At 33.7% G+C, this 22,221-nt stretch overlaps 5 protein-coding genes across 6 annotated transcripts; 3 read left to right on the top strand and 2 right to left on the bottom strand.

Annotated features, from left to right (window-relative positions):
* Window positions 1-1,196: 1,196 nt before the first annotated feature.
* LOC11438493 (non-specific lipid transfer protein GPI-anchored 2) lies at window positions 1,197-3,783 on the top strand. The gene is made up of 4 exons (XM_003601255.4): window positions 1,197-1,697; window positions 2,949-3,005; window positions 3,108-3,167; window positions 3,423-3,783. Exons 1-4 carry the CDS (start codon window positions 1,304-1,306, stop codon window positions 3,530-3,532), a joined length of 621 nt encoding a protein of 206 aa, XP_003601303.1. The 5' UTR covers window positions 1,197-1,303; the 3' UTR covers window positions 3,533-3,783.
* Window positions 3,784-5,812: 2,029 nt separating this feature from the next.
* On the top strand, window positions 5,813-9,544 carry LOC11439454 (zinc finger CCCH domain-containing protein 49). The gene is made up of 4 exons (XM_003601254.4): window positions 5,813-6,008; window positions 6,625-6,894; window positions 6,991-7,214; window positions 8,450-9,544. The coding sequence occupies exons 1-4, from the start codon at window positions 5,904-5,906 to the stop codon at window positions 9,327-9,329; spliced, it is 1,479 nt and encodes a 492-aa protein (XP_003601302.1). The 5' UTR covers window positions 5,813-5,903; the 3' UTR covers window positions 9,330-9,544.
* Window positions 9,545-10,954: 1,410 nt separating this feature from the next.
* On the top strand, window positions 10,955-14,634 carry LOC11438492 (neutral ceramidase 2). Its single transcript, XM_039832075.1, is given in 9 exon segments — window positions 10,955-11,411; window positions 11,792-12,000; window positions 12,208-12,474; window positions 12,477-12,852; window positions 12,922-13,180; window positions 13,363-13,488; window positions 13,592-13,655; window positions 13,780-13,949; window positions 14,080-14,634. Coding segments are annotated over 9 exon segments (2,331 nt in total). The 5' UTR covers window positions 10,955-11,106.
* LOC11435950 (alcohol dehydrogenase-like 7) lies at window positions 14,595-17,888 on the bottom strand. 2 transcript variants are annotated; one of them, XM_024778460.2, is made up of 10 exons: window positions 17,680-17,888; window positions 17,416-17,552; window positions 17,268-17,314; window positions 16,670-16,995; window positions 16,410-16,492; window positions 16,085-16,160; window positions 15,800-15,855; window positions 15,483-15,578; window positions 15,153-15,317; window positions 14,595-14,866 (listed from the first exon to the last, which is right to left on the bottom strand). In XM_024778460.2, the coding sequence occupies exons 1-10, from the start codon at window positions 17,726-17,728 to the stop codon at window positions 14,750-14,752; spliced, it is 1,152 nt and encodes a 383-aa protein (XP_024634228.2). In that variant the 5' UTR covers window positions 17,729-17,888; the 3' UTR covers window positions 14,595-14,749. The 2 variants fall into 2 exon arrangements, with proteins under 2 accessions (XP_024634228.2, XP_003601300.2); XM_003601252.3 differs by having other exon boundaries at window positions 15,791-15,855; window positions 17,680-17,885.
* A 1,207-nt stretch (window positions 17,889-19,095) lies between these two features.
* On the bottom strand, window positions 19,096-21,396 carry LOC11435949 (alcohol dehydrogenase-like 7). Its single transcript, XM_024777864.2, has 7 exons — window positions 21,158-21,396; window positions 20,893-20,975; window positions 20,719-20,794; window positions 20,096-20,160; window positions 19,829-19,924; window positions 19,398-19,562; window positions 19,096-19,253 (listed from the first exon to the last, which is right to left on the bottom strand). The coding sequence occupies exons 1-7, from the start codon at window positions 21,270-21,272 to the stop codon at window positions 19,164-19,166; spliced, it is 690 nt and encodes a 229-aa protein (XP_024633632.1). The 5' UTR covers window positions 21,273-21,396; the 3' UTR covers window positions 19,096-19,163.
* Between the last annotated feature and the right edge of the window lie 825 nt (window positions 21,397-22,221).

Below are 22,221 nucleotides of genomic sequence, written 5' to 3'. Positions count from 1 at the left end.
AAGTTCAAACTTCAATCACGACGTCCAACCTAATAACTTTGACATTTTTATTAGTTGAGTTAAATCTTCTAGACTCTATTTATTCTCTTTATTGAAGGTAGTTCTATATAAGTGATAATGTAGATACATTTCTCGGTCTCAAAACTAACCTTATGCAAAGTTTGATAGGTCATCCTTAACAAACATAAATATTCTTTTATGAATTCCTCGGTACATATTCTTATGACACTTCAATATTAAACTATAGTTGTAAAGAACATGCCTATAAATTATAAACAAATTAAAGTGTATAAAATGGCAATGTCTGATAGTCCCTATTGAAAATGGACATCCTACTCTCTAAATAGTCAATTAATCAAAACCACATGATGCGTGGTATTGTTATTATCGATCATTCAGATCCTTTGTCCATTACATAACTTAAGAGGATAGAGCCTAGCTAGCAATATGTGTCATTTTCCTTGGTAGTTAGTTTTATTTTCTCCTTTCCCATGCCAAAACTAATAATTCCATCATTGTCAATCAATCTTGATTTAGTACATGTGAATGTGATCTTAGTTTCCACTAATAATGCAAAATCAAAATAGCATAACTTAATTGACACCAAGAATGCCAGCCAACCAGAAATGTGAACGTTGAACCGAAAGAAGGTAACTTAAGGCTCTACTTGGTTAACAATTTTTTTGAAGAGAGAGTCTTTTTGATACTTTGAGCTTATAACTTACTTTAAAAATTGCGAATGAAATGAAATATAAATAAAAACGATAATTGAATATGAATCAAGAATATATTCTTATGTAATTACATATTTATCCGTCGATTCAAACACAATTTTTTTTTTTAATATTACAAATTCAATTTGATAATATAGTTCTCAGCTCATTCTTTATCAGTTTATCATCGATTATCTGCTACTTCTTACCATACATATCAAGATAAATCAATTAAAGTATGTTGAAATAGAAACTCTCAATATCATTTGCCTTGAAATGACTTATAAATTGGATCACAGTTTTGGCATAAAAAAATAACATCCATCTTTAATTTTGAGAGGATAGAAGTTGGATCCAAAAATAAATAAACGGTGCAAAATAAGTTAGTTAGGTAGTAGCTGTTACAATCCATTAAATTCTGCCACCAAAAGTTAGAAACTCATTTTTCCAAATCAAGTCCCTCTATTTATTTACTCCAACTATATAACCTACCAATCATAATAACACATATTCAATTTAACACAAACTTTCAAAATAGATCTACAAAACAAAACACATAACACAAACCAAAACCTATCACAAAAACCAAAATGGCCACTACAACATTAGTAGTAGCCATTGTTTCTTTAATCTTTGCATCACTCTCATTTCATGGAGATGGAGTATCTGCTGCTGCTTTGGCTCAATCTCCGGCACCGGAAACCGCAGTTTTAGCGCCATCACCGGCAGATGATGGATGCTTGATGGCTCTAACAAATATGTCAGATTGTTTAACATTTGTGGAAGATGGGAGTAAGTTGACAAAACCAGACAAAGGATGTTGTCCTGAGTTAGCAGGGTTGATTGATGGTAACCCTATTTGTTTGTGTAAGCTGTTAGGTAGTAACACTGCTGATTCTTTTGGTATCAAGATTAATGTTAATAAAGCTCTTAAGCTTCCAACTATTTGTGGTGTTACTACTCCTCCTGTTAGTGCTTGTTCAGGTAAATTTTTCATGTCTTTATTATGAGTTTTGCTTTAGGTTCTTGTTCAAATTTGAAAATATTTTGCTAGAATTATCTTTAACTTGTAGATCTTGTAAAAACGTTACTTGTATGTATATATGATATAATAAAAAATGAATATAAGATGCTATGATTTTTAAATTGTAGATGTTATTGGAGCAATAAATTTTATGTCTTTCATATTTGGTGACTTGATTTATTTAGAAGATTGAATGTGATTAAAGTAAGATCACCTAGACGAGTTAAGAGGGCTAAGAGATTTTGTTTCATTATAATAGCTATATTACGCACACATCCTCAATTATTTTTTTAGACAAAAGGATCTTCAAGTGTCTTATTTAGTTAGGCATTTTGTTAATTATTTTGATCTTAAAATGGATTTTTTAATCTTTAAAATTATAATAAAAGAGACATTTAAACATGCATTTATAAATAATATAGAGAATTTGATCATTAATTTTTATATTGGTCATGGTCTACTATTGATCTCAATCATTGATAACCTAAAAATCAATAATCGAAATCCGACATAGTTGATAAGAGATAAGAGAAAAAGTTACCAAGTATTACTTTTTTTTAACATTATTTTAACAATATAAATTTGTTGTTTGTACTTAAATGTTAATGCTTATTCTTAAAAAAAAATTATAAAACTTCCAATGTCGGTCTATCATGTGTAATGGAATTGGCTAGTCAAGCTGACTTCCTTCGTAGTTGATACCGCGATCTTTGAATTTAATAATTGTACTAACTATGTTCATATTATCTAAATCAGAAATTATTTTTTAATAATTCATATGTGAACGTTAGTGCACACGTGACTCTGTTTTTTATTTTTATTTTGCTTTTTTAAATATACTAATAAACAATATTCAAAAAAATATGCTAGTAAATAAACAGCTATCTTGTGTTATTTTGTGTGATAATATTGCACATGCAACCATGTCTGTCATTAATTGTTCACATTCAAAAAATGACAGTAACACCTCTGCACCATATTTAGTTAGCCAACCACAGCAATAATATTGCAATTACTAGTAAGATAGGGATTATTGCCCTTTACCATTCAGCAGTAAATTTGCAATAAGTGATGTAGGACCCAAAATAAATAATTGTAACACCAACTCCAAATTGGATACATTTACATGAACTTGGATACAATTACATGTTGAAGACTATTTCAATATTGTTTCAATTTCTTATATACTATTATATATATATGTTTCACAGCTATTGGAGTTCCTGTGTCTTTGCCTCCATCATTGAGTGGAGATGCTATGTCACCAAGTAAGTTTTCCATAAGTTAATTTATTGTTGCTAAGCAATTATTTGAAATTACCTTGATCATCTGTGGTAACTTAAATTTGTTTGTTTGATAAAATAATGAAGATATGGCAATGTCACCAAAAGGATTAGCCCTAAGTCCTTCAACTTCATCTGATAGTTCAGGTATGTATCATTCTAATTTTTCTCATTTTATAGTTAGAGTTTGATTTTATAACTAACCAATTTAGCTAATGATCATAAATATCAATCAGACACACAAAATATGTGCAAGTTTAGTTTTAGTACTCTCCTTATTAACCTTTATGTGCATGGAAAAAACATTTCATCAAAATTTAGATATCCAAATATAGAATTTTCCATCAACATAACATACAGTACTAAAATCTTAAAATTGATGTATTTTACAAAATTATGCAGGTGTTCTAAGCCCTTCTGGAAGCAAAATTGGAGGAGCCTCAAGCATTCAAGCCTCTGCATTGACTCTCATTTTTGCACTGTCCACTCTCTCTGTCACCATATTCTTCTGATTTTACAGTTCACATTTATCCTATGTGTCATTAGTTTCATATATCTTAATTTCACTTCCTTTTTGTGTATTGAGTGCTTTGCTTTAGTGGAATATTACACACTTTAATTAGGACCTACATCACAACACTACCGAGCTCTTCATTCTTGGTGATGTGCTATTTATTCTTATTTTTTCTTCCCAACTACATTCTTGCTATATCTGTAATAATATTTTATTTCAATATGACATTTCATTTGTCGATGATTTAAATATGATATTGTTGGTTACCGAATAGACTATATTATATATATATAAGAAAAATACCATGATCATTTTTTTTTTTTGGGTGAAATAGTTTATTGGCAAGAATCTCATACATTAAATTATGAATGGCTTTCGGTGTTGATGAACAATTATGCAAATGCAGAATAAAGCTTTAGGGACTAGAAGTTTTTTCAAATGAGTTATATATTCATTCCTTTTGCCCACTCCTTATAACGAGTTGGTTGTAGAATCAGTAGCCATTTTGCACTAAGGAATATCGAGTGAATGGTTAAATATCCTCGGAAATGGTAGGGTCATGGATTACCCCTCTCAAAAAAAAAAAAAAAATTAACAAGCAAAAACGGAACATATATTAAGAACAACAAAGTCGCATTTTAATCACAAGACGTGCCAAAAAAAAAGCGATTAAAGTTTACAATAGAGTCCAAACCACAGAACAGTAATGACTAACCAATACCCAAACAAGCAAGCGGGCATGCCATCCAACTATGAACACCTAAAACAAAAACGGCATTAGCTGTCTTCAACAACCAATACGAGTGAAATTTAACTTTATCCAACAAGTGATGAATATTATTTTCCTTGTTACTAAACGGTCTGTTATTACGTTCATTACCCCTCTCAAAATTGAAAATTGACATTTGAATTTTTCTAGTTATACCCTAAAAATATCCGGTTATATTCTAACTTATTTAAAATTCAATCATTCGTTCATTTCCCCTCTCAAAATTGAAAATTAACATTTGAATTTTTTTAGTTATACCTTAAAAATATTCGGTTATATTTAACTTATTTAAAATTCAATCATAATATTAAAATTACCCTTGTTTTTTTTGGTTTGGGTTTCATAAACTATACCACTTTTTTGAAATCCCGATTTTTGCTTTTAAAATGGTTATGTCGGGTTAAAAGCCGATCTCAAATGTAATTTGATTTTTGTTCTATAACTTGCGTAAAATATTGTTTAGGTTTTCTCTACATTGCCATCGTTTGCTGTTTCTCTCTACGTCGAACTCTGCCTCCGCCAATTCTCTCCATCGCAATTAAAACCAGACATAGATTTTCTACCACCGTGCGGTTGTCATTGCAGTTGTTTCATTTATCGCCACTATTCTTATTGTTAGCCTATCACCGTCATTGATACGTTCACCGTTACCGCTGTGATTTGGAAGTTGTGATATGGACCGAGAAGTTTGTAGTGGTTTTTGAGTTTCGTTTGTGTTTTTCAGTTGTGATTCTTGAGTTGAACAAACCAATTTTAAACCAATTAACTTAAATGATAAACCGATTTTATGTTTTTAAACCTCAGATGGTATATCCCTACTAAATCGAAAGTGTTCCATTTGAGTTTTCAGGCTTTATATTTCGAAAATGTACAGTTGGATTTTCAAAAAAATGAAACACATTGGAAATAATTTTAGTAGGTTTCCGGTTTGATTTTTGAAAATGTGAAATACGAGTTTTTCGAAAATTTTAACAAATCTATGAATGTTCTGTGTAGTTTTTTTTTTTTTTGGAAAATACATACTTGAAATTTCATGCGGGGTGAACTCACCTTCAACTTGGAAATAGAAAAAAGTATAAACTTGTATTTTTTTTAACAATTTGTGGGGGTGAAGATACAAATGGGAATGTATAGGGTAAAATTTTCAGTTTATAGATCTAAAAATAAAGGCTTAAATATATTTTTCGTCCTTTTATATTTTACTAAAAATTCATTTTTGTCCTTTATTTTTTTGTCTAAATCATTTTATTATTTTTTAATCTTTTTTCTAGATCATTTATCTTTTGAAAAGGGTGATATTTTAATCCTTTAAACATACAAAAAAAATTAATATAATGGCTAAAATAGCATATTTTTAAAAAGATAAAGGATTAAAACTATTTAAAAAATATATAAAAGATTAAAACAAATTTTAGTGAAGAATAAAAGACGAAAAATATAAATAAATTGGGCTTCGTACCCGGTGGCTGAACCCGATCTATTTAATTTAGAACCAGTAGAATTTCTATTATTTCATTTCACGCTTTTTTCTTCTTCTTCTTCTTCTTCTTCTTTCGATTTCAATTTCAATTTCGCGAGTTAAACCCTAAACAACCAAACCATGGCGCATCGATTGCTAAGGGATCACGAAGCCGATGGATGGGAACGTTCCGACTTTCCCATCATCTGCGAATCATGTCTAGGGGATAGCCCTTATGTTCGAATGGTACGTATCTCTTCCGTTTTCTATCATTACTTTCTCTCTATTTTCTATTTAATCCTATCGATTTACTTCAAAGCCTTTGTAGGAAAGTGAATCGGTTGATTTTTTTTTGTTTGTTTGAAATTCCTAGTAACAGCTTATAGCATAAGTGATTTCATATATGCTTGCGTAAGCTATTTTTCTAGCTAAAGATAAAATAACCTTACATTGTCTTTGTATAAGCAGCTTATTAAAATAAGTTGAAAAAAGCTTATTAAATTGTTAAATTTTTTATAAGCTGTTTTCAAAAGTTCTACCAAACTGTCTCAAGTGTCAATATATAAGCTCAAATAAGTCAATCCAAACAGATACTAATTAGAATTGGGAAGTAAATTTTTCAATAGCTATAGTTTTCATCTATGAAGCACAGACACCCCTCGGATTAGGCTTTTGCTACATAGGTTTTCATTTTGTTGCACTTTGTAGTTCATTTTCCAACATTTGCCTCACGTGTTCATTAATATGTCTTTACCCATTACTCAGTAATTTTACTGTATCAGCATGTTTCATCTAATATGAAATAGTCGGATACCATTTGTTTGTGTAATTGAAATTATGTTCTGTGTATCTATGGATGCAGACAAAGGCTGAGTATGACAAAGAGTGCAAGATTTGTACAAGGCCATTTACTGTTTTTAGATGGAGACCTGGTCGGGATGCAAGATATAAGAAATCAGAGATCTGCCAGACTTGTAGCAAACTGAAAAATGTTTGTCAAGTTTGCTTGTTGGATCTTGAATACGGTCTTCCGGTTCAAGTCCGTGACACGGCTCTGAGCATTAGCTCCAATGATGCTATTCCTAAAAGTGATGTCAATAGGGAGTATTTTGCTGAAGAGCATGACCGCAAGGTATGTTTTATTATGATGAACCCTATTTATAGTTTATTGTTTGCTCCTTAGGTTGTGATCATTTTAGTTTTTACTAATTATTTAAGTATGTTGCAGGCTAGAGCTGGTATAGATTATGAATCCTCTTTTGGTAAAGCACGCCCAAATGACACTATCTTGAAGCTTCAAAGGACAACACCTTATTACAAAAGAAACAGGGCACATATTTGCAGTTTCTACACAAGGGGTGAGTGTACTAGAGGAGCCGAGTGCCCTTACAGACATGAGATGCCAGTAACTGGGGAACTTTCTCAACAAAATATCAAAGATCGTTATTATGGGTACGTATAGTTGTCAATGACATCTTTATTTGATTTTTGATTTCCTCTCTTTCAATTGCTTTTACTTTTTCCTACTTAGTTTTGCCATTTAATGTCAGAAACTTGAGCTTTCTTGTGTGTAATGGTGATAGTCGATGTTTATCACTTTATTCTATGTTAGTTTTCCACATAATTACCTGTGTGTATCCAATATCCACGTAACAACACCATGGTTTCTTTTTACTGCAAAGTCAATGTTGTGGTATCTTTTATACTGCAAAGCATGCTATGCTTGTGCGTGTAGGAACCTTGTTTCAAACAACAGTCAAGCCTCATACTAGGTTGGGTCGGATATATGGGATATACGAGTCAGATAATTCATTAATCTTAATTTTTGACATTTATGGATCCAATGTGTGGCAAACTTGATTGCAAATTTCCAACTGCTGTTCACTTGCAAGTTTGCCTCATTCTTTGTTTCCTTCGGCATAGGGCCAAAGTCATTAATCATTTTCTTCCTTTTCTTGGTTTTTGCTGAAATGGAAACACATAATTTAACTTCTAAGGTTCTTAATCTGTGACTTTGCCTTTTTTTAACAATTATTTTGTAATTTGCTACTTGCATCCTACATGCCAATATGTATTATGAGAAATTTTTTTGACATGGGTGCTGGAGTATGCCTTTATAATATGCTACCTTTATTTCTCTAATGTTGCCGAAAATGATATAGGAGACGGCCATTAGCCAAAGAACATGTATCAAATGCATTGTGGTGATAAACTTCTGATTCCTATGTTTTATTCCATCATGGATACAATAATTTTATTTTTCCAACCCACTTGGGTTGGCCTGGTTGTGGTGTTGGCTTGGGACCTTGGAGTGTGCTCCTCTCAAGGTCTCATGTTCGATTCACCCGGTGCCAAATTTGGTGGCTGGTTTTGCTTGTTCGAAAAACATAATTTTATCTTTCCATTGTATATTAACATATGCTCTACTTCTCTTATTCTTCACTTGCTCTGCGAAATTTCCTAGCAACTGCGAATACTTGTTAGTTTTATTTACGTAACTGCCCAGTTGGTGGCGTTAGTGAACCCTAACTAATGAGAATAGACTTTTAGTTATTAAAAAATTCCTTGTAACTTCGGATATTGGCGACACTTTCATTTGTGTAGTTTGTGACATTTTTAATATTGCTTCATGCTTTTAACTTCATTTTTATTTAGAAAATTTTGCTGATCATGCTTTTGAATTGCAGGGTGAATGATCCGGTGGCTATGAAGCTACTTGGTAAGGCAGGCGAGATGAGCTCTCTGGAGGTTCCCGAGGATGAGAGCATTAAAACACTTTATGTTGGTGGACTTGATGCTAGGGTCACTGAACAGGATCTGCGTGACAACTTTTATGCCCATGGAGAAATTGAATCAGTCAAAATGGTTCTCCAACGGGCCTGTGCTTTTGTAACCTATACAACCAGAGAAGGAGCAGAAAAGGCAGCTGAAGAACTCTCAAACAAGCTGGTCATTAAGGGCCTTAGGCTAAAATTGATGTGGGGAAGGCCTCAGTCAGCAAAACCTGAGTCCGACGGCTTGGATCAAGCAAGGCAGCAGGCTTCTGTGGCTCATAGTGGATTGTTCCCTCGAGCAGTTATATCACAGCAGCAGAACCAGGATCAAACCCAAGGAATGCTTTACTATAACAATCCACCTCCTCCTCAGCAGGAAAGGAACTATTACCCTTCAATGGATCCCCAAAGAATGGGTGCTCTTCTTCCATCTCAAGATGGTCCTCCTGGTGGGCCTTCTGGATCAGGGGAGAACAAACCTAGTTCCGAGAAGCAGCAAATGCAACATTATGGTCGTCCTATGATGCCACCTCCACAAGGCCAGTATCATCATCAGTACTATCCTCCATATCAACAGTACCCACCACAATACAATGCTGCAATGCCTCCAGTTCCCCCTTATCAACAGTACCCACCACAATACAATGCTGCGATGCCTCCACCCCAACCTCCTGCTGCAAACCATCCCTATCAACATCCTATGCAACCAGGTTCTTCACAGACAGGGTCTGGACAAGCTGGGTCTGCACCAGCTGAAACTGGAACATCGACATCAGGGTCACAGGAGCAATAATAACGCCTAGATAGTAATATTTCTAGTTATTTTAATGCAAAGTTTTTCCTTGAATTACCAATGTTGACAGGGAAGATATTTTGGCTCAAGCAGGCAGTGTAACTCTTGATATTCATTTGCCTTGCAGCTTGAACAAGTTATTTTATGCTTTGATTTTGTGCTTTTGTAACTCTTGGTTCATTATTACTACTAGATCATTGTCATGCCCAGGCTCAGCTTTTGGATGCGTTGCACTAAATTATATTACAAAACGTTGTTAGATTTTTTCAAAAAATTATCCCCCTCTATTTTGTACTCTTACGCTTAATCCTGTGTTATTTTACAACTATTTACATAACCCACAGAAAACGTCAAAACCTTTGTTATTTTATAACTATTTCCACAACCTTTTAGGAAAACTATTTCCATAACCAACACGAGTAACACAACCAACATTTAAATTGCTCAAATGTTATTTTTGTATTTAGCACTCAATTGTGAATGATGAAGTCTGACACAGATGATACAAGTGACAGGAAATCTTTATATTTGTGTACATATTGTCTTAAAGCTAAAGGGATTGGGATTTTTCACATACGCATTTGATGAAAGATGAGTCCCCGTCCGTGACATGGTATCTTTGAATACTCAATGGTAAAACTTGACTCCAATTATAACCATCACGTATCCATAACAAATAAATGAACATTGCCTGTTTTAGTATAATATTCTAGGCTGTTCCTCTTTGAAATGGTGTTTCTTTCTGGATGAATATTAGATTGTGATTCTCTGAGAGCTGGCCGAAATGTCTAGAGCGCGACACACGACACAAAACGGTGACAGTGTGCCAACAAACACTATACAATTCAAGCCATTAAACGATTGACATGGGGTGAGAGGTGTATACTGTATGTGTATCCTGATTTTAGGGAGAGATTGCCTTGTATAGTCAAGTTGTTCATCTAATTTGGCGGAGCAATTGTAACAAAATGCAAGAAAACTTGCCGCGATATACGAATCATAACCTGATTGATCGTGTGACTATGGGTGGAGCTTCTAGATTACTCTAGAGTAGATTTGGCTCTATGGCATAAAGGCCTAGAAAAAAGAATTATTGACAGTTATGACAAAAAAAAAATGAATATTAGAGATTTATTTTACTAATTTTTCAATGAGTTATACCATTGTTATTACTACTAATCAATAAAAATTTGCGTTATTTGAACATCAAAATACAACTACCATATGTGACACCGTATATGCTTATCTCTATCTTGATCTTATTTTTTATCTTTTATATCTTACACGTATTTCAGAAATAGACAAAAAAATAGATAACATTGCATGTGATGTCAAAATATCATTCTCATCAATAAAACTATTTTTCTAATCATACATGTATATCAACATTCACATGTATTTGTCAAAAAGATGTATATGATAGATATTAGTTGTATTTTACTAAAATGAACATTTTAAAATGCAATGCATAGGCAAAAAAGAAACAGAACCACATAACCATTTTTCCATGTCCTTGAAGTGAAGTTTACATTTGGCGACTGAGTTCACTTAAATCCCACAATAAGAGACAAAATAATACTTTGGATTTGACTTCCAATCCGTCTTTAACTAAGCAACAGTAGTAGTTAATTAATGCCAGCATGAAAAGCTTAGGATAGAACAAACTAAGTTAGCTCAAGTTGTATGCAAATCCAAGAAATTCTCAGCTACTATAGTAAATAATAGTAATGCATATATATAAGAAGATTGACACAAACTTAAGGGAATCACCAGAAAAATGGCACAGAGGCCAATTATTACTGTTTTGGGTTTGGTATGTTTTTGGAGTTGGATGCAAAGTACATATGGTGAGTACTTAATTGGAGTTGGAAGTTATGACATGACTGGTCCTGCTGCTGATGTGAACATGATGGGTTATGCCAACATTGAACAGAACACAGCCGGTATTCATTTTAGGCTAAGAGCTAGAACTTTCATTGTTGCTGAAAACCTTCAAGGTCCTAGGTTTGTTTTTGTGAATCTAGATGCTGGAATGGCTTCTCAGCTTCTAACTATTAAGCTCCTTGAAAGACTTAAATCAAGGTACACAATTTGAGCTTGTAAGTTTCTCTCAGGAACATATATCCAATAGAGTTTTTAGACTTCACTTTATATATGTACATCAATTAATTGCATGATTCAATGAATCACTTATCACTTTTTCCTCTAAATTAAAACTTCACCAGAACTAAATTGAAACGTAGAATTTGTATCGTCTGAAAGTAAACTTTCAGACAAAATATGTCGTCCAAAAGTACACTTCTGAAAACACGTATGATTTTTAAAAATGTGGGTGGTAAAAATTCCTCATTAATGCTTCATTGTGTGTAACTTAAGGCCCAAGGAATCTAATTAAACTCAAAATACATATAAATATGTGAAAAAATAGCATGACTTTTTTGGTCCTGATTGATTTTTTGAAGGTTTGGAAATTTGTATACCGAAGAAAATGTAGCAATCAGCGGGATTCATACACATGCTGGCCCTGGCGGTTATCTGCAGTATGTGGTTTACTCTGTAACTTCTCTTGGTTTTGTGACACAATCCTTTGATGCCATTGCTAATGCAGTAGAACAAAGCATTATTCAAGCTCACAATAATCTCAAGCCTGGTTCCATATTTATAAACACAGGTGAAAATTTTCGCAGTTTGTCTTTATAAATGAATCAACCTCTTATCTGACTGCAATATTTACTTGTACAAGGACTTCGTTATCTTTTTTATTATTTTAATGCATGTTGAATACTTACTTTGTTGTGTCAACAAGTATAGTACTTGTATAATAAATGACCAATTGAGCAATTCTTTCTCGCTTTCATGTGATTGTTTGTTCCTTTAGGAGATGTGAAGGAAGCAAGTATAAACAGGAGTCCAAGTGCATATCTGCTGAACCCTGCAGAGGAGAGATCAAGGTATCCCTCCAATGTTGACACACAGATGACCCTTTTGAAGTTTGTGGACAGTGCAAGTGGCAAAAGTAAAGGATCATTCAGCTGGTTTGCGACACACGGAACCTCCATGAGCAATAACAACAAGCTTATCAGCGGAGATAACAAGGGTGTTGCTGCAAGACTCTTTGAAGATTGGTTTACTTCTCAAAATAAATCTTCATCCCCAAACAGCAATTCCACAGAACTAGGCATGATAAAAATCTAATCAATACTTATTTGTTTCAACTAGTGTTATGGAGAGATTGATATAGAGTTGTATGTTATATTATATGAACAGATATAGGAGAATTAGTGCAGATAGCGCAATTGATTAAAGCCACCGGAGGAAAGGATTGCAACGAAAAATCCAGTCAAGCATCTAAGGTGAGGAAAAATGATGGATCCTTATTTGTTGGAGCATTTTGCCAATCAAATGTTGGAGACGTGTCACCAAATGTATTAGGAGCATTTTGCATCGACAGTGGAAAACCGTGTGATTTCAACCATTCTTCATGCAATGGCAATGACCTTCTTTGTGTAGGAAGGGGACCAGGGTAATGAGCCTCTCTAACCAATTAGTTGCAACACATGCTTATTTTCTAATTCTCTATCATATGGAGCAGGTACCCAAATGAAATATTAAGTACAAAGATTATAGGAGAAAGGCAATTCAGAAGTGCTGTGGAACTGTTTGGGTCTGCTTCAGAGGAACTTACAGGGAAGATTGATTATCGACACGTCTATCTGAACTTTACAAACATTGAAGTTGAATTGGACAACAAGAAGGTGGTTAAAACATGCCCTGCAGCTCTTGGTCCTGGTTTTGCAGCAGGCACTACAGATGGACCAGGTGTTTTTGGGTTTCAACAAGGTGATCCAGAAGTAAGTGTCCCTATAGTCACTCTTTGCACACAACACATGCATTTATGCTTTTTAGTTGCAATGAATTAATACTAATTGTTGAAATAAATTATCAACAAAGAAAGCAATGGAAGAACATAAACGAAAAAGCTCATCAACTTACTTTTTTCATATGAATTGTTAACTAAGATGCATCTTTGCAGATTAGTCCCTTTTGGAAGAATGTAAGAGATTTTCTAAAAGAACCAAGTCAATATCAAGTGGACTGCCAAAACCCTAAGCCAGTTTTGTTGAGCAGTGGAGAAATGTTTGATCCTTATCCTTGGGCGGTAAGTCTTCAGTTAAGTAATTATAAGTTATTTCTATAAACATAACACAACTTGCAAACAATGTACTAATCAAAATATTTGTTTCTTTCCTGGATTTGTATAGCCAGCAATTCTTCCAATTCAAATTCTGAGATTGGGAAAACTGATAATTCTTTCTGTACCAGGAGGTTTGCATTCTTGCCACTGTCATACTATTTCTAGACTAAATATGGATTCAGCATGATTTGTACCATTGTTAAATAAATAATGTAAGAGAGAAAAAATATATGTTCTGATCCTTTTGAATTTCAGAGTTCACAACAATGGCTGGTAGAAGGCTAAGGGAGGCAGTGAAGGAGACATTAATATCCAATAGCAATGGAGAATTCAATAATGAAACGCATGTCGTTATTGCAGGACTGACAAATACTTACTCACAGTACATTGCAACTTTTGAAGAATATCATCAACAACGGTATGAGGTAAGGCCAAACAGAAGTGGATACCAAGTTACTATAAAGTATAAACCTATTGGAAATCCATATTTGACATAAGCAATTGGTTTTGAAGGTGACTTATCCTTTTTATTGCTAAAAAGTATAAAATGTGCAGGCTGCCTCTACACTATATGGTCCTCACACATTATCAGCGTACATCCAAGAATTCAACAAACTAGCACAAGCAATGGCTAAAGGCGATAAAATCTATGGAAATGGTACTTCCCCACCAGATCTTTTATCTGTACAAAAAAGCTTCTTACTTGATCCCTTTGGAGACACAACTCCTGACGGAATTAAACTCGGTGACATTAAAGAAGATATAGCATTTCCAGGAAGCGGTTATTTTACAAAGGGAGATAAACCAAGTGCTACATTCTGGAGTGCAAATCCAAGATATGATCTTCTAACAGAAGGCACATATGCTGTAGTGGAAAGGCTTCAAGGGGAAAGATGGATTTCTGTTCAAGATGATGATGACTTAAGCTTGTTTTTCAGGTGGAAAGTAGACAATACTTCCTTTCATGGTTTCGCTGCCATAGAATGGGAAATACCAACAGATGCTATTTCTGGAGTGTACAGACTAAAACACTTTGGAGCATCAAAGAAAACCATAGTCTCCCCTATCAATTACTTTACCGGTGCTTCAAGTGCATTTGCAGTGCAATAAAATAATATCTTTATATTATTGGATGTTTTTAATAAAATACAAAAGGAAACATCACAGTTCAATATTTAGAGTGTTGCATACAATGATTCGAGGACTAGGATACATAAAAATTTACTCAATTATCCATCCAAATCATGCATCGAAGACATTGTCCGTTTCTCAATAAATCAAAAGCTTTGTTGATGTCCTTAAAACTCACCTCATGAGTGACAAACTCATCCAACTGCAGTTCCTGTTAATTAAGGGCGCAAAACTCAGCAAGCTTGAAATGCCTCAAATGATTTGAATTTTATATATTTTGTCATTATTATTACTGTTTTTACACAATTAATACTATTATGATGTATCATAAGAATCCTAGAAAAAGTGCAAACACACTTTTTGATCCGCTTCACCCAATATTTGTGTGATAAAAAATGTGTCAGAGCGTTTTGCTAGCATTTCTTGTGGCATATATCATAGTAGAGGGTATAAAGAATATAATCCAAAAATGAGTAGAAAGAAATTGCATGCAGTACCTTGTCCATGTATCTTTTGAGTAGAATGGATACATGAGACTTAGGTTTGAGTCCTCCAAATAAATTTCCCTGAATTGTCTTCCCACCATGAAGGACCTCACTACAGCTGAGGCTTATTCTGGATCCTGGTTTGTCCAGTCCTAAGACAATTGTTTTTCCCCAACCCTGAAGGCAAAGCATAGGTTTTCCACTATTACATGCTTATACAATATTTGAAATTTTGAAGCTTTTGAGAACGTGAAGTGCCAAAAACTGTGAATCATAATTTAGTTATAGATTCAATCACAATATTACTGCCTGCCTAAATAAATCCAAGAGGATGACATATACCTTTCTGCAAGAAGCATACGCGTCTTGCACCAATGATGCCATACCGACACACTCAAAGCAATAATCTGCTCCCCCATCAGTCATCTCTGTGATGACCTACTCAGCAGTCACATTCAGATTTAGTTCAGCAGATGTTTAGTAAAGACATTGAATTCTTGAACATGCTTAAAAATATTAATTTTTTTGTAATCTTTGATCTAATGCAAAAATGAAATATCATATCTACTTCCCTCAGAAACAAAAGGGGAAATTAAAGACTCTGGAGCATATAAATTAAAATAAAGATTGAAGCTTTCAAGAGGCTAGACCTGACTCACAGGTTTGCTCCCACATTCTCCAGCATGGACAAAGTCTGTGAGTCCAAACTTCTTTCCTGATTAAATAAAAACAAACACATGAAATCAAGTTCTGAATTCTTGCAAAGAAAATCATGACATAATGTGTGATAGAAACTGGAATTGATGTGCTATTGCATTCATAAAACCATAATTTCCCAATTCTAGTAATCTGCAAGGTTTCTAGTATCCACCTGTGAGTGTGACACAGGAGGGTGGCTAACAATATGTTATTTGATTGACCTTAGTAAAAAAACAGTTCATTACCAACTTCAAATTTTTCTGGGTTGACATCTACGCCTATAATCTTGGTTGCTCCACAAAGTCTGGCTCCCTCAGCAACCTAGGAAACAAACCGATTGAGAAGTAATGAGTAATTTGATAGACAAGTTTTTCTTTTTCAAATTATTATTAATTAAAGTGGCACTAATGGTCATTTTATAACCGTCCTCAAGGGAATTTGAACTTTGTCCCTTGAGGTTATAATGCAAAACTCTTGATGCTAAGCTAACACCTCATGGAAAATTTTGATAGACAAATTAAATAACAATCAAATCAAATAAAAAGAGAGCCAAGTTTGAGAAGTCCTTACTGCTAATCCAATAGATCCTAGTCCAAAAATAGCTACTGTAGACCCTGGCTCCACACCTGCTGTTCTCCAAGCAGCACCTACCCCTACAAATGGAAGTTTTGAATAAAGATTTCAAAACATTGAATCAGATGAATATTGTTGACTTGTAATAGAAGCAACCTTTCTTTTATTCATGATCAATTCATTTGACCACAATTTAGAATTAATATTGGTCCTTTCTATATTTGATTAGTTAGTGTTCTCATTGCTGAGGAAATTACCTGCTCCGATACCACAACTTAGAAGGCACGCCCCGTTGGGAGGAATTTCTGGGTCAATCTTTGTTACATTGGCAATGTCAACCACAGTGTACTCGCTGAAACTTGAAACATACATGAAATGATGTATGATCTCTCCGTTTAGGTCTGTGAATCTGGTGTTCTCATGTCTAGGCATCCAAGGAGAAACTTTGAACGGGAAATTAGTACAAAGGTTGCTCTTGGTTGATTTGCAATCTATACACTCTCCACAATCTGGTAGAAAAATTGGAATAACCACATCTCCTTTTGTAACTTCAGTTACATTCTTCCCAACACTTTCCACAACCCTATGTCACATAAAAATTGATTGAAATACATCAGCTCTCAGTCTTTACTGTTTGATTATGCAGAAAAGATTGATTGATGCACAATGTAGCAAATCATTTGCTACCAATATGATTATATGACATAAGAAACATAAACAGTCACAAATTTTTATAAATCATAAATCAATGGTCAAGTCACTTCCATTAAATCATCAAAATGCATAAAGACACTTGTTGGGAAAAATCACAAACTAACAATTGAGCATGAGATTATGCATAAAGTAGAGACTCACCCAATTGCCTCGTGGCCCAGAATTCTTGGAAAAAAGCCAGGAGGGTCCTTCAATGTATTTTAAAAAAATACATCTTTAATTATAAATCAACTAAAAAAATATCACTAACAAACAAATTATTGATTAATGAATGAATAAAGAAAGAAACCTGCATGTCGGAAAAAGTGAGATCGATGTGGCAGATAGAGGAACATATGATACGGATCCGAACTTCACGTGGCATTGGTGGTGCCACCATGATCTCTTCAATCACCAGTGACTCACCAGGTCTTCTTGCAACCGCCGCTACATATAGTGTTGCAGTGATCAAAACAGAATGATCAGAAGTTGAAAAACAGAAGGAGAAATAAATGGAAGAAGAAACATATATGTATATATTTTGATGAAGCATGAATGAATGAATGGAGTATACCTTTGCATCTTATAGGTTTCCCTTCTCCTTCACTTGATGTTGCTGCCATTAATTCAACAACAAAAGCTGTGTTTCTCTCTTTGGCTTTACACTGTGGAAGTGGAACTGTTCAGAAACTTAACTGGGAGGACATATGAATTCATTCACTCATTTATGGGATGGGACAACATTGCTGCCATCCTTTATTTAACCATTCACCTTCCTCTCCACAACATTGACTGCATGCTACAAATAGTGGTTGAAGCCACTAAAATATCTATACCTAAAAATGACAGAAATAAATCAAGAAAGCATTTGAAAATTTTCAACGTTTTATTCGTTTCCAAATCAGTTTCACTTCAAGGTAAAATTAAAATAGTGTAGGTGCATATAATATATGTGCATGCTTAGCATTAATTAAAGTATTTATATCTTCATTCGGGTTCGAGTTATGTGCATTTCTGATGGTGTTTGTCGCTTCATCTATAGACAAAAAAAATATACTCCCTCCGGTCCTTTTTATTAGAAACAAAAGTGAGAATTTTTTTGGTCCTTTTTATAAGAAATATTGACCAAGTTTCAAGTATGTTTGAAGCTAAATTTCATTTGTGCCCTTATTTATTATGAGAGAGAATATTAAAAGTAAATAAGTTGGTGGAATAAAGAGTAATTAATTTAGGGGTATTCATGGAATTTTTTTTAAATGTAGAGGTGTATTAAATGAAGATAACTATTTTCAATGTATTTCCTTGGTCCTGATGTTTTATGTCTTTTATTTCTTGTATAAAGGACTGGAGGGAGTATTTGATCTAATATGATCCCAAGGTATATCCACGTCCTAGACCTTTGATTCCATTATGAGACTACTAATCCTCGAGTCCCTAATAGACTAATTTTTTTTATATCGAGTTTGATGGATGACTGCAGGAATCAAACTCGATTTTATTTTTGTAGAGGGAGAGTCTTATTATCAACTCTTTCAACACATGTTGGTACACTACACGGTTTTACCTTCTTTTGGTGTCAACCTAGTGATTTATCTTGATTTTTTTTTAAAAATGTTTAAACACTTTTTGATTTTCATCTCCATAAAAAAGAGTTTACAAGCTTAGATAGACCATGAAATGCAATATTAATTTTTTAATAAATGACTCATAAATTATTTTTATAAACATTTAAATATTATGTTGGACTGGCACATTGTTAAAATTCCTAAATTGTTGAATCTATACATGCACGTGCTTTGACACTTCATAACTTGAGCTAGTTTTTAAGAGTGAAAATTACGTCCATTTAAGATATATGAGAAGAATTAGGCTTTTCTCTAAATACAATCAAAGTCTTCTCAACGCAAGTATATTTCTAGGGTAGTAGTAGATTGACTAGATAGACAAGAGGGATTTTTTGGTCTCTAAACTTATTTTTAGTACTGTTTTAATCAAAGTCACTAGATTCAAAAAGGCTATATGGTATTACATAAGAATGCATTCGTTTGTCCATCCAAATCACACATCTCCTTTACTCAATAAATCAAAAGCTTTATTGATGTCCTTAAACTCCAACTCATGAGTCACAAATTCATCCAATTGCAGTTCCTGCAGTTAATCAAAGGGCCAAAACTTTAACACATTGAAAATGTCACAAATCATTTGATCTTTCATGTTTTTCACTTGATTATTATTTTACTATTGAGTATAATAGTCCAAAAATAAAATAAAAGGAACTTAATATTATTGCACCTTGTCCATGTAACGTTTAAGTAGAATCGGTACATGAGATTTGGGTTTGAGTCCTCCATACACAGATCCCATAAGGCTTTTCCCATCATGAAGGACCTCACTAGAACTGAGGCTCAACCTAGCTCCTGGCTTGTCCACCCCTAAAACAATTGTTTTTCCCCAACCCTAGAAGCAAAATGGTCAAGGCAACTGGTTAAAATGTTTCAGTTAAAGTCGAATAGGTTAGGTATATTTGAGTTTGATCCCTGGCTGAAACAATTATTTGTCAAGTTTTATTTCCGACCGTCCTAAAAAATATTAAGAACTCGCCACTTTAAGTGGTCTATCAAACTTTATATGGAAGGGTGATTAGTCAAAATTACATTATCAATTTCTGTCTCTATATGACAGTGTGAGGATGTGTTGGAAACATTTGAGAGAGTGAATTATACCTTTCTACAAGAAGCATATGCTTCATGCACCAATGATGCCATACCGACACATTCAAAACAATAATCTGCTCCTCCATCAGTCATCTCTATGATAATCTGCTACGCAACCACATTCTGATTTAGTTTAACAGATCATTAGTAAATAAAATTTTGTCTTGAACATGCTTGCAAAATTTACAAATTTGTTATATTTTCTTTTCATTTGATCTCTTGTAAAGAGACAATATCATAAATCAAAGTTAAGATTGAAGTTTCAAGAGGGTGGACCTGGCTCACAGATTTGTTTCCACATTCCTCACCATGAACAAAGTCGGTGAGTCCAAACTTCTTTCCTGATTAAATGAAAGAAAAAGGAACATGAAATCAAATTCAGAATTCTTGCATAATTGCCTCAGAAGTGGTACAATTCCCCTAGTTAGGACCTGTTCTGATTACAATAAATAAATTCATTAAACATTTTTAAGCGTTTATCATATAAGTTCCTATGAAGAAGTTACGAAAATAAGTTGAAAACAACATAAGGACATGTCAAAAGTTGTTCCAAGTGTTCTCAGAAGTGCTTATGCCACTAGATAAGTGTTAGGAAACATGATATCCAATGAAGGAATGAGAGAAAACTCAAAGAATACTTCTATTGATGATAAAATTGAAAATTACAAATGATAAGAGATGTACAAATGAGTCAACCTTGTGACTTATATAGTAACTAAACTAGTACCCTAACTAACTATATTATTATTCTTAATAATAAGCTCAAACAAGTCAATCTAAAAGACCTTTAGTACTATAACACCTCTTTCTAGTGAAGGGCTTTGAAACATGAGGGTGGTTAGCAACAAAATATTGGACTTAATGGTTGATATAGTGTTATTGAGCAAACAATGTATTACCAATTTCAAATTTTTCATGGTTGACATCCACACCAATAATTCTAGTTGCTCCACAAAGTCTAGCGCCCTCTGCAACCTAAGAAATCAATCAATTGCAACAAGTATTTTAGTGTACACATAACCATAAAGAGGCGCAGACACAGAAGGCAAATCTGAGTTTTAGAGAGCCCATACTGCTAATCCAACAGATCCTAGCCCAAATATAGCAACTGATGACCCTGGCTCTACACCTGCTGTTCTCCAAGCAGCACCTACCCCTACAAATACAAGTTTTAACTATTAAATAAGATTTCAAAACATTGAATTGGATTAACGTGGTTAACTTTTACTACAAGCAATATTTCTTTTATTCACGACCAATTAAGTTGACCCTAATTGACCATCATCATTGTTCTTATCTATATTCTAAATTTACTTTTTGCGTTGATAAAGAAACTACCTGTCGATACACCACAACCGAGAAGGCAGGCCCTATGAGGAGGGATTTGTGGATCAATCTTTAGTACATTGGCAATGTCAACCACGGTATACTCACTGAAACTTGAAATAAACATGAAATGATATATGATCTCTCCGTTTAGGTCAGTGAATCTAGTGTTCCCATTTCTAGGCAACCAAGGAGAAACTTTGAATGGGAAATTAGTACAACGGTTGCTCTTGGTTGATTTGCAATCTATACACTCCCCTACACTTTCCACAACCCTACATCACAAAAAATTGGTTGAAAAAGAAATGCTTCATTATGTTCCCAGGGATCTTCAATGTTTGAGTATGTAGAAGAACTTAATGCCAATGGATGCACAAAGCAGCAAATTATTCAACCCAAACAAAACAAGAAAAATGAATAAATATTTAGTCATAGAATCTACATAGAACAAGTAATGTTCAAATTGTGGACCGCGTGATGTGGCAGCTATATTGTGGTTGCAGTTGCGTTCGCAAACAACACCAGCCTACAATTGAGTTGTATTTGTAATAAAATTTAGAAAAATTAATAAGTAATTAAAATTAGTATCTTTTTTTTGACAAAAAGTAATTTTTTTTTTTTTTTTTTTTTTTTATCATTTGTAACATTATACACGCTTTTTAGATGATCTAGACAACAACAGTTGTTCTTTTATGGGGCCAATAGTCATCATACCACTCTTAATAGATAAGGCAATAAACGATTCAAACAAAACTAATGTAATCGAAAAACTAAATTAAATTGAACCGATTATCATCTGATATTTTTTTATTTAGTTCAAAAGTTGAACCGAACCGAAAGAAATCGAACTCAGTTGGTTTGATTTTCAGTTTACAATGTTCAAATGCAATGAATTGATAGCTTTACGAATCCACTTTAACTTAGCTCAGACCCAACATTTTACTAATATATTGACACCAAAACAACATATAAACAACCAATATGATCGTTGTTCTTGTCAACAACTGAGCTTGAAGCATTTCATGGAATTGTTAGATCTTGCGTTAGAGGATTGCTGCAATAACTTAAACAAAAAG

The sequence above is a fragment of the Medicago truncatula genome, chromosome 3 (genome assembly GCF_003473485.1).
Source record: "Medicago truncatula cultivar Jemalong A17 chromosome 3, MtrunA17r5.0-ANR, whole genome shotgun sequence".
Lineage (NCBI taxonomy): Eukaryota > Viridiplantae > Streptophyta > Magnoliopsida > Fabales > Fabaceae > Medicago > Medicago truncatula.
The sequence above is the reverse complement of the archived record's forward strand: the minus strand, read 5'-3'. Positions and strand labels throughout refer to the sequence as shown.

Coding starts and splice junctions, on each gene's coding strand:
- LOC11438493 (XM_003601255.4), top strand. CDS start 1,304: ATGGCCACTACAACATTAGTAGTAGCCATTGTTTCTTTAATCTTTGCA. Junction 3,006..3,107: donor TGGAGATGCTATGTCACCAA/GTAAGTTTTCCA, acceptor AAAATAATGAAG/ATATGGCAATGTCACCAAAA. Junction 3,168..3,422: donor AACTTCATCTGATAGTTCAG/GTATGTATCATT, acceptor AAAATTATGCAG/GTGTTCTAAGCCCTTCTGGA.
- LOC11435949 (XM_024777864.2), bottom strand. CDS start 21,272: ATGTTTATTTCAAGTTTCAGTGAGTATACCGTGGTTGACATTGCCAAT. Junction 20,795..20,892: donor TAGGATCTGTTGGATTAGCA/GTATGGGCTCTC, acceptor TTGATTTCTTAG/GTTGCAGAGGGCGCTAGACT. Junction 19,563..19,828: donor CATATGCTTCTTGTAGAAAG/GTATAATTCACT, acceptor TTTTGCTTCTAG/GGTTGGGGAAAAACAATTGT.
- LOC11439454 (XM_003601254.4), top strand. CDS start 5,904: ATGGCGCATCGATTGCTAAGGGATCACGAAGCCGATGGATGGGAACGT. Junction 6,895..6,990: donor CTGAAGAGCATGACCGCAAG/GTATGTTTTATT, acceptor AGTATGTTGCAG/GCTAGAGCTGGTATAGATTA. Junction 7,215..8,449: donor ATCAAAGATCGTTATTATGG/GTACGTATAGTT, acceptor TTTGAATTGCAG/GGTGAATGATCCGGTGGCTA.
- LOC11435950 (XM_003601252.3), bottom strand. CDS start 17,728: ATGGCAGCAACATCAAGTGAAGGAGAAGGGAAACCTATAAGATGCAAA. Junction 15,318..15,482: donor CGTATGCTTCTTGCAGAAAG/GTATATGTCATC, acceptor CTTTGCCTTCAG/GGTTGGGGAAAAACAATTGT. Junction 14,867..15,152: donor TCAAAAGATACATGGACAAG/GTACTGCATGCA, acceptor CTTAATTAACAG/GAACTGCAGTTGGATGAGTT.